At 59.1% G+C, this 10,774-nt stretch overlaps 1 protein-coding gene across 1 annotated transcript; it reads left to right on the top strand.

Annotated features, from left to right (window-relative positions):
• The first annotated feature begins 200 nt into the window (after nucleotides 1–200).
• On the top strand, nucleotides 201–2,761 carry LOC308256762 (uncharacterized protein C2orf92). The gene is made up of 2 exons (XM_080685023.1): nucleotides 201–475; nucleotides 2,186–2,761. The coding sequence occupies exons 1-2, from the start codon at nucleotides 216–218 to the stop codon at nucleotides 2,316–2,318; spliced, it is 393 nt and encodes a 130-aa protein (XP_080541149.1). The 5' UTR covers nucleotides 201–215; the 3' UTR covers nucleotides 2,319–2,761.
• The last annotated feature ends 8,013 nt before the right edge of the window (nucleotides 2,762–10,774 follow it).

The following is a 10,774-nucleotide window of genomic DNA, read 5'->3' as shown; positions in this document are numbered from 1 at the left end:
GAGGGCACGGGAAGGCTGTGTCACGGACCTGGGAAAAGCTGCAAACAGAACACCTGGCTCTACTGTCCTTAAAAGCCTGTCCCTCCTCTAGTGGCTGCCCCTCCCTCAGCTGAGCTGCTGCCCCTCCCTCAGCTGAGCTCTCCTCTCTCCCCCCACTTCTCACAATCTGGTGTGGAACCTGAGGGTCTCCACCTCCACCACCAAAGAGCTCCCGGATGAGTTTCCTGACAAAGCCAGTTCCTTCTGCCAGAGGTTTGCTGGAGCTGCAGGTGTCCCTGTACCCGCGCGGGCGTCTGCTGGCTCGCCACGTGTCTTCCCATGTAGACACTCGGAACAGGACGGTGCCATGCTTGCAGCTCCTGCGCTTCCTCCAGAGGAACACCATCATCGTCATCGGCTCGGTGGCGGGCATCCTCGCGGCCACAGTGCTGCTGCTGCTCATGCTGACCATACTCAACAGGAAGAAGCAGGCACTGTGAGTGGCTCTTCTTCCCACCTCCCTTCCCAAAATGCTGGGTGTTGGTCCCAGGGTTGCCCGGAGCTCTCTGCTGAGCCTGGATTGGGAGGAGGGCAGGGCTCCAGGCCTGGTGGCCATTGGCATCTCCTGGCATGCTTCGCAAGAGCGCAGATAACTCGGCTGTCAGGTTTGTGTTTTATTTATTATTATTTTTAAAAAAATATTTTTATTGCTTTCAGAGAAGAAGGGAGAGGGAGAGAGAGAGATAGAAACAACAATGATGAGAGAGAATCACTGATCAGCTGCCTCCTGCATGCCCCACACTGGGATTGAGTCTGCAACCCAAGCATGTGCCCGACCGGGAATCAAACCGTGACCTCCTGGTTCATAGGTTGATGCTCAACCACTGAACCACGCCAGCTGGGCACAAATTTTTTTGTTTGTTAATACTCACCTGAGGATATTTTTTCCATTGATTTTTTTTTAATAGAGAGACAGAGAGAAACATTGATGTGAGAGAGACACATTGATTGGCTGCCTCCCACACACACCCCGACCCAGGCTGGGGATAGAGCATGCAACCACGGTATGTGCCCTCGACTGGAATTGAACCCGGGACCCTTTAGTCTGAGGGTCTGTGCTCTATCCACTGAGCAACACTGGCCGGGGCTCAGCTGTCAGCGTTTAGGCACTGCAGTGCAGGCTCTGATCACAGCCAAGTTTTGGGCTCTCCAGCCTGGGCCCTGCTGCCCTCTACTGGCCACACCTACTGGCATGTGAGGGCTGCTGAGAGGAGTTGGCGCAGCCTCTGTCTGAAGAGCAGCAGTAGGATGGGAAGTGGAAAGGAGGGACCAGCACGGCAGGAGGGCAGAGGGGTGAGGCTGGGGAGGAGATGGCAGCAGGGTCTTCCTACCGGGACAGCAGCCGGTTTTCGGATATTGAAAGACAGCTCTACTGGTTGGTGAACCCCCTTCCCAGAACCTCCCGCCGACTGCCCAGTCTTCCCCCTGGTCCTGCAAGTGGGGTCAATGCCTGGCGGGTGGGGCCACTCTGCTGGTCAGTGCCTGCCTGTATCAGTCATTAGATGCTTTGATTACCCCCCTGGATGGGGGCTCGGGGCCCAGTGGGTCTACCAGGAGCAGGCTAGGAAGGAAATCATGTACAAGATTATGCAAATGCAGCAATCGTACCTTGAGCTTATGTGCCTTGTTCTCATCCCTTGGGACACACATTCCTGATCACAGGCAGAGCGGCTCCCCGCAGGCCCCTCAGGCCCTGCCTGACTGCTGGGTGCTCAGCTGGTCCACAGCATAAGGTGGGCTGGTGTGGGTGTCTTGGGCGGGGCAACCCAGGTAGGCCAGCCGCCACCTCACAGCCAGCTTCCTGCTCTGGGACAGGAATGGGCCTTGGAGCACACGGGAGCCCTGACGGGGCAGGAGTTAGCGACAGAAGATTGGAAGAGCTGGAAACCAGCTTGGCCCACTCCCCAGTTCTGATGAGGGCTCATCCATCAGATTCGCCATTTCTCTCCCGTGTCTATGGGGACCAAGAAGAAGGGTCCGAGATGGTGCTACTTCCCCCAGAGACCCACAATGATGTGGGGGCCTGAGCCTGAGCGGGAGCACTGGGGGGAGGGGCTGGGGCAGAGGGAGGGGAACCTCGCCCGCCGCGAGCGCACAGTAGGAACTCCCAATGGCATGCTTTCAATGCGGTTTTGTGTTGTTTCAGATATCCGCCGGCAAACATGACGTATAACATCTTCATAATGAGTGGAAAGACTTGGTGGCAAAAGTCTCAAGAAAAGAACCCGAGAAGCAGCGCGGGGCGGCAGAAGCAGCTGAACAGTGATTCCCGCGCCTAGGCTTGGGCCAGCCAGCTCCGTCTGCCCGCAGACACCCGGACTCCTGGCTGTGAGGGGGACTCTCCGAACATGTACCTTCCCAGCCTTGGGGGCCCAAGGCCAAGTGCCCCACCCCAGATGCCTGGGTGCAGTGGCGCTGGGACCAGGGCAGGGCACTCCGGTGTTTACCCGAAGACAAAGCTGACCAATACCGGTTTCTTGATTCATTGATTCAGTCCTTTGTCAGACAGACATTAACTGAACACCTAGTGCCTAGCCAACATCAAAATACCCGAGGCCACCAAAGGTATTGGAGTCAGGCACGGCCGGGCCGCTTTTGGAGATGGCAGCGGCTGGCTAACTCCTGGTGGGCGGCGAGGTCTCTGGGTGCTGGATGTGGCAGGAGCCAGGAGCGTTGTCATGTGGGCCCCCAGAACACGGAGGGCAGCAGGGTCAGAAGGTCCCAGTGCTGTCACGGCAGCCGCAGGAGGACCTGCCCGCCACCCCAGGGATGCTCTTGCCCCCAGTCAGGTGTCTGCCTTGTTCTCAGGGCGGCTCAGCTCCGGGCTCAGCACCAAGCGGGTCCGAGGGGCGAGGAATGGGGAGATCAGAGGTCAGAGGAGGGGGTGGTGTGGGAGGAAGGGGTGGGGTGGAGGGAGGGAGTTGGATGGGAATGGGGGGAGATGATGAGGTGGGGAGAGGAGGGATGGAGGGAGAGGAGAGCAGAGGGAGGAGGGCTGGGATAATGGTGCTGGGCTGGAGCAGGGCTGGGAAGAAGAAAGTGGGGGTGGGGTGGAGGAGGGAAGATCTGGGTGTGGGAGAGGGAGAGAAGAGCAATGCAGTGAGAAGAAAATGGAGGAGGAGGGAATGGTGTGGTGGGGGACAGATTTGAAAGGAGGAGGGGCAGGAGCAATGGGCGGAAGGAATAGGAGGGAAGAAGGGTGGGATCTGGGTGGACGCCAGGGGGAGCCCTCTCCCCATTCAGCACCAAAGCGGCTGTTCTTCAGTGAGTGCTGGTCCCACTCAAGCAAGCATTTATCAGCACCTCCCTGTGCCAGACACGTGCCCTGGTGGCAAATACACCCACGCCCCGGCCTCCAGAGATCCCTGCTGGACCTGTGTGGGCCTGCCGGGGCCTCTGTGATCACCCTTCCCAGTGAGGGCAGCACGGAGGCCCCATTTCACTGAGAGGGGAAGAGCAAGCGCTCCATGAGAACGGCTGCCCCTCCGGTCCCGGGCTCCGCCCAGGCCGCTGCTCCAGGAGGGAGAGGCGGGGCCTGGAGTGTGACTGCCCACCTGGCGTCTGACTGCCCAGACCCCACAACCCAGGCGTTTCCCAGGCACGGCCCCTGGGAAGCTGGGCCCAGACAGACTCCTTGACCTCTTCTGGGCCTCAGTCTCCCCATCCTGGCCATGGGGTAGGAATTTACCTCCTTTGCAGGGCTGCTGGTTTTATGGGCCACTTGCTATGTGCCTGGCATTGTTCTGGGCTGGGGGCTGGGGATGCCACGGGGAGAGACGGGGTCGAGCACCTTCCTGAAGGCAGGTTGCTGGCGTCCTCCTGAACTCAGGGCTTGTGTATACAGCAGGCACACGGCAAATACCAGATTTCCCCCAGGACCCCAGACCTGAGAGTCAGCCCACCTCCTGTTGGCCCCTGCCCCTGCCTCAGGCTTCCATTTGAGGAACAAGTGGGGTCAGCTGCCTCCGGCCTGTGCCAGCAGTTGGCCATCACCCGCAGGACCCCAGCAGCCTGCCCTCAGCTGTCTTCCATGTCCCCCTTTCTCTGTCCAAGAAGGGGCCCCTCTCTCTCAGTGTGCCCTCACTCCAAGGTTCCACCTTCGGTCCAGCAGCCTGTCCCTGGCAGGTGCGAGGGATTGCAGGGCCCAGCGCTGTGGAGGCTATGGCTCCCTTTGAGCCAGGAGAGTTTAGGCTCTGCCACTCACTAGCTGTGAAACTTCAAGCCTCAATTTCTCTATCTGTAAAATGGGGCCAGCCTACTCCGTGGACTGTCGTGAGCATTAAATGCACCTTCGCTCAGGTCACGAGAAGCCGTGTTTACTATTGATGAACAAATAAATGTTAGCTGTTGTGATTATTCTGTAGAGCTTTGGCTCTTTGCCTGCCCACCCTTCTTCCCCCCTCCTTCCAGCCATAGTCTGACTTCCTGGGGTTCTCAGAATGGTGTGGTGGGCACATGACCTGGTCCTAAGCCGCTCTCACACCCATCGCTGGCTCCAGGGACTGGCTGGGGGATGGGCGTGTGACCCTCTCAGCCAGTGAGCTACTTGGGGCTCTCGCTGGGGATACTTAGAGAGAGATTCTTGCTCCTTGAGTGGGATTTGAAGCTGAGTCACTATCTTGGACCCCAGGGAGAAAGGCTGTCTGAGAGTGAAGTCAACAGGTGGCGTTAGGAAAAGCTTGTGCAGGGTCCACAACCGCGGGGCTTCTCCTTGATCCCTGCCACATCCACTGAACACTATTGTGCACCAGGGGCCATTCCAGGAACAAGACACTCCCCACCTCCCCGAGGTCACGGTCCTGCCCCAGGGCCTTTGCACTTGCTGGTCCCTCTGCCTGGAATGCTCTTCCCCCAGTATCTCCAATGTTCCCCCCGCACCTCCTGTAAGACTTTACTCACAGGTTATCCTCTCAGTGAGACCTCCTGCTGATCCTCTGCTCCAAACCACATGCCCACACAGCTCTTCTGGTTTGTTTTACTCCTCGGCACTTGCAACTACCTGATATACTTCTCAGAACAGTCGTTTATTTGGTGTCTTCTCTCCCTCCCTCCCTGGAATGCCAGCTCCACCAGGGATGCATCTGTCTTGTTCACAGCAGACCCCTGCTGCTTAGAGCAGAGTCTGGCCCCGAGGAGGGGCTCAGTGTTGGATAACAGGCGGCCCACCAAGGACTGTCTGAAGAGGTGACACTGCCATTGTGGTTTGAGTGTGTAAGGACCCAGCCATTGGATGACCCCAGGGAGGGCACGGTGTGTGGCTGCTGTGGACAATGGATTCTCTTCTGATTTAAACCAAGTTGGATGAAAAATTTGGTGTGAGGTGGGGGCGGAGCTGTCACTTTCAACCTTTAAGATCCTACTTAGCCTTAGACGGATGCAGAACTGGAGAGCTGCCCCTGGAGGGCGCAAGGGAGTCCTGTAGCTGCCCTTGGCCATGCACTCACTAGCACACTGTAAAACATGGGAAAATCCAGGCCCCAGTCAACCCGTTTGGAGAGCCGTCCCGCACACCAAAATGTGGGTTCGATTTCTGGCCAGAGCACATACCTAGGTTGTGGGTGGGGGCGTGTATGGGAGGCAACTGATCAATGTCTCTCTCTAAAAATCAGTAAGAACCTATCCTCGAGTGAGGATTTAAAAAAAAAGCGGGGGTGGGGGTGGGAATCCAGGAATGCTTGTGATGGTGAAGGCAGCAATAGTGGGGTACTTGCTCCGAGGCCTGTTTTCATGTTCGCCTGGCCTGTGAGGCGGGTGCCATTTCCTAAGTGAGAAGCTAAGACACAGAGAGCGCAAGTAACTTGCTCAAGGTCCCTGAGCTATAATGGCAGAAACAGAAAAGAACAAGAGAAAAGCCCCAATGTCTGACCACTCAGAGGAAAGGCAGGTGACTGCATGGCTGAAGACCCCAGGCAGGGAAGGATTGAGGAGGGGCCCTTGGGGCAGAGGCTGCCTTCCCGTGGGGGATGGAGGGGCTGAGAGGTGAGCCTTCTTCCCAGCCCACCGGCTGCAGGTCTCCACGGCAGTGGCCTGGTGTCCTTTTAACCCTGGAACCAAATCTGGCCTGCACACAGGTGAAGTTGACACCAATCCCCACCCCGCCCAGTCAGAGGCTTGGAGGGCTTCCTGGAGGAAGCCACTTTGATCCGAGACCTGGAGGAGGAGTCAGGGGTAGAAGCAGTGGGTGGAGAGAGTTCAGGCTGGGACACAGTGTGGGCAGAGGCCTGGGCGTGTAAGGGTGAGCAATCAACTTCCTCCGAGGCTCTTTGCCTGTCTGGAGTGAATATTTACCGAAACCCACCGGGGCGAATGAACCACAGCTTTCCCAGCCCACGTTTCCACCGTTTGCTCTTTCCCCTGAACGTTCACAAGCCGCACCCACCTGTCTCCCCCATTCTGGCCCAGAAGCGGCCTTATCTGCAGGCCCATCTCAGACTGTCGGGGGCCAGGCAGCGTCAGGAGGCGCCCGGGCCTGGAAGGGGCTCCAGGGCCACTGAGCTGATGCCTGTCAGACACGGGGAGCTCCCTTCTCAGGCCTGACGACCCAAGACCGGAAACCCCAACCTGCTGCCCCGCGGGGGCCCCACCCACATGGAGCCGCTCACCGTCCAGGTCTCCGGGAGTCCAGCTCACAGGGAGCTGTTTTGCAATCAAGGTTTCCCCTCTGTCCACTGAGGTAGCTCCCACGCCGCCTGCCGCTTGGCGTCTGTAAATTCACCTGGCTGGGCTTCACTTAGCTTATCTGGAAAACTACTTGCAGCATTGTGAAGCGCATAGGCAAGCATGTCAAACTTGTGGCCGGCGGGCCGGGAGTTTGACCTGCTTGAGAGGGTTCTGCTGCGATTTCCCCGCTTAGCCTGCTGGGCATTCTTCTCGCCTCACCCCGGGAAGGAGGGCCAGTGTGGAAACAATTTTTTCTGCATCCTGAGTTTCATGGTGCCTGTGGGGAAGGGGGGCTTCCAACAAAACACATTCATTTGGGGAATCTACACAGAGGAAAAGTAGCCCAGCCGGGAGGGAGCCCAGAAAACAGATGTCCTGCATGAGCGGGAGGGTCGGCGAGCTGGGGGGCAGCAGGGACTAGGGGAGAGGGTGCTCTGGAGAGCAGATCTGGGTCAGCATGGAGGAAACTTCGTCAGGCAGGTTGGGGAGCTGAGCCCTCTTACCCAGCGGCAGGACCCAGAGAAGAAAGATTCTTGGGGTCTCAACAGTGGGCCTAGGAGAGCCCCACGGGTCCGAGAGGGCCCGCAGAGGCCATGGGGCGCCGCAGGGAGAGTGGGGCGAAGGAAGCTAAGCCCAGGCTCTGCAGCAGGGGGCTCTGAAGGCTGAGGGAGCAGCTGTGAGGTGTGGCCGCCTGGTCAGCCAGCGCGTGGGCAGGCACCATGGGGCGGGGTGGGGGGGCAAGTGTGAGGGGGAAGGAAAGAGGACGAGGAAGTGGTTGTGGCCAGAACAGGAGGTGGTGATCAGTGTGCAGCATGAGGGAGAGGACCCAGGTGGGCTGGGCGGCCTGGGTGGGCACCGGGACTCCCAGCCCCTGTGTCCTGATATGACTGACATGATCCCTCTCAGAATCCTTCCCGACACGCCCCAGGCTGCGGAGGCTCCTCTGGGGACGCACAGTGCCCAGGCTTCTGCTCCCAGCCCATCCCCCTGGGGACTTGCCTGTGAGCCCTTGGAGGGCAGGGACAGAGCTGTGCTTGCCGACCGAAGCCTGTGTGCCGATGCCTGTGGCGCTGGGCACGGGCCCGGGGTGCTCTGAACCTCTGAGGTGGGGACCTGCTTAGTAGGTTTCCCCTCTCCGTCTTTAACCTGCCCGAGGAATAAACAAACCAATCTTACCCGCAGCTCAGCCAGGGCGGGCCCGGGTCCGCGCCCCCTTGGGAAGGGAAAGTGGGGCATTCTAGTTTCCAGTGAGTCCTGGGGATCCCCCTCCCACTGCTGCTGTCCCACCCCCCACTCGGGGACACTCAGTTCCTTTCCAGGTTAGGGGGTGCTGTTGGAATCATCATTCCTGCATAATCTGGACTGCAGGCAGCCCCAGTTCCTCTCTAGCTGGGGGGTGGGGGTTGGGGGGCGTGCTGGTGGCCCTGGAAATGCCCTCTGCCTGCCAGCAGCATGTGGCCTACAATTTTCCTTGAACGCAGCACTTTGTGACTTAGACGTAAGCTTCAAATGCAGCCTCTTTCCTGTCTTTGCATCAAGGAAATAGGCCGAGTTTCAGAGTAAGCTGCTGCTCAGGGAGCACCAGCCTCCGCCCGTCCCTGCCCACCTGGCCGCTGCCCGCTGCTGTAAAGGGGAGTGGCGTCGCCAGCCTCCTGCCTCTGTCCCTCCAGCACCCGCCTCCCCCCCCCCCCCAGGGCACTCGGGTGTCAGCGGTGGGGTGGGACCTCCTTACACCTTGCCTGGGCATGGGGGAGGGTGATTAGCTAGTGGGAGCTTTGAGGTGGGGCTTGGGCTGTAGAGAAACCCAAGTTGGTTTCTTGGGCCCCAGTTCTTCATCTAGAACCAGCTGGCTGTCAGCACTGGGGACCAGAGACCCTGCAGGTGTTTATCTTGACACCCACCTGCACATCTCCAGGTAAGGCATCCCAGATGGAGCAGCAGTGGCCACCGCCCCCAGAGGCCCTGGGTCTGGTGGAGGAGGACAGTCAGGAGGCCACTGGGGAGAACCAGGAGGGCTGTCGGTCTGGGGCGGGTGGTATCGAGCTGCAAAAGGAGGCAGACATGGCTGGTGGCTCCCCTGAGGGGAGCAGCTCCGCCTCCAGAGGCTCAGCCAGGCAGAGGGACCTGGGGTCACAGATGCTGCTCTGTCCCTGCTCCTGCTGGCTCCATCAGGGCGGCCTCTTTGGCTCCAGGAAACAGAGAAACCCCCAGACAAAGCTCTGGCCCCAGCCCCATGAATGTGAGCGTGGCTCAACAGGGCTGTGCACCTGAAAATAACATGCTGACGAGCCCCCTGAGGAATCCAGGGAGGCTCCAGTCACTGGTAGGCAGCTCAGCCGCAGGTGGGACCCAGAGGGGCAAAGGAGCACAAGGCTTGAATCCTGCTCCATCACTCTGTGTCCCCTGCAAGTAGCTTGGCCATTCTGAGCCCTGGTTTGTGCATCTGGTACATGCAGGTGTAAATATTGGCACCTAGTAGGTGCTTGGCTCCTGACTGTTGGATGAGAGGCTGGGAAGGTGTCCCAGGCAGGAAGGGTTCCTAGCAGGAACAGGGGTCGTGTGGTGATCAACTCAAGACGATCTTCGTTACTGTTGTTTCAGGCAGGGAAATGGGTACACAGTAGGTGCTTAATAAATCTTTGCTGAGAGATTAGGGTCAGGGACTCCCAGGCGGAAAGTCCTCGGGTGCCACCTGTCAAGGCAGAGTGTCTTTTCCCTTTTCTCACCTGTCCTTCAGCCTCATGCACGCAGCCCGGCAGGGACCTGGGCGGGAGGGCAGCCTGGCTGGTGTGTGGTGTACACTCGAGCTGGGAGGCCTAGAGCCACGTCCTGGCTCTGCCACCTTCTGTGTGTGCTGGGTGACCTTGGGCAAGTCCCTCCACCTGTGTGCTTCAGGTCCCAAATCCACAAATCCTTTCCTCACAGGGTTCTTGCAAGGATTAGGGGAGGAAATATGTCTAGGGTTCCTGGCACATAGTAGGTGTTATAGAAGCTATAGTTGATCTTTAAATATTGTGGGGGCCACGGGTGTGTATCCTCTGCACAGTCAGAAATCCATGTATAACTTTCATCCCCAGCCATCCCTCTGCATCACCGGGGGATTGGTTCTAGGACCCCAGGGGTGGCTCATGGCCCTTATATAGAACTAGAGGCCCGGTGCATGAAAATTCATGCACTGGAGGGGGAGTCCCTCAGCCCAGCCTGCTCCCTCTCACAGTCCAGGAGCCCTCAGGGGTGGGAGACGACCCGGCGATCAGGGGAAGGTGACACCCCATCACACCTCTGCTGCTGCCACTGCTGGCAGTCAAGCCTCTGGATGGCATAGCTCCTGGGGCTACAGCAGCCAGGCCTCTCCATGCGGACCCTCCTGCCCACCCACAGCGCTTACGCAGCGATTCTCAACTGGTGCCGGTCTTGGTCGCCTCCTCCGGGGACAGTCTACGCTACCTTGCTCCTCAGAACCGGGCAGGACTGGCATGTGGGGCGTGCAGGCCAGGAGTGCTTCGGAATGGCCTACAGTGCCCAGCACAGCACCATGCCGTCCCCACGGCCTACCAGGCTCCGTTCTCCCAACTCATCCTACTTCCCTTACTCTAAGCCTCTTCATCTCCCTTCTACAGAGCTTGACACTCAGAGAGGGAAAGTCCTTGCTGAGGTCACACAGCCCAGGCAACAGAGGTTGGGGAGTGGGAACGGTCTCATGGTGTCGGTCGCTCAGCAGACACTTGGAGAGTGTGCTGGATGTGAGGATGGCCCTGCCCCCCTTAGCACCTCCCCCCCACCCCCGCCCGGGCCCTGACAGTAAAATGCAGCTCACAGTGCAGCCACCCGGGCAGCCCGCCCGAGGTCTGTGGGACGTGGCAGCCCCTGGGCACCCAGCTCGGCGCCGAGGATGCTGCTACCCTAATGGGTGGTCACTAGAGGGGTGAATGCTGGCTGCTGGTGAGGCCGGGTTCAAACCGACTGCCGCTGCGGACTGCATGGTTCTGAACGTGACACTGACCCCTCTGAGTCTGGGTTTCTTTAGCTGAGGAATGGGAATGGCAGTGCCCAGGGAATGCGGTTAAGGAGAGGA

This window comes from Plecotus auritus (assembly GCF_963455305.1).
Source record: "Plecotus auritus genome assembly, chromosome: 8".
Lineage (NCBI taxonomy): Eukaryota > Metazoa > Chordata > Mammalia > Chiroptera > Vespertilionidae > Plecotus > Plecotus auritus.
Note: the sequence above shows the minus strand (reverse complement) of the source record. Positions and strands in the feature narration are given on the sequence as shown.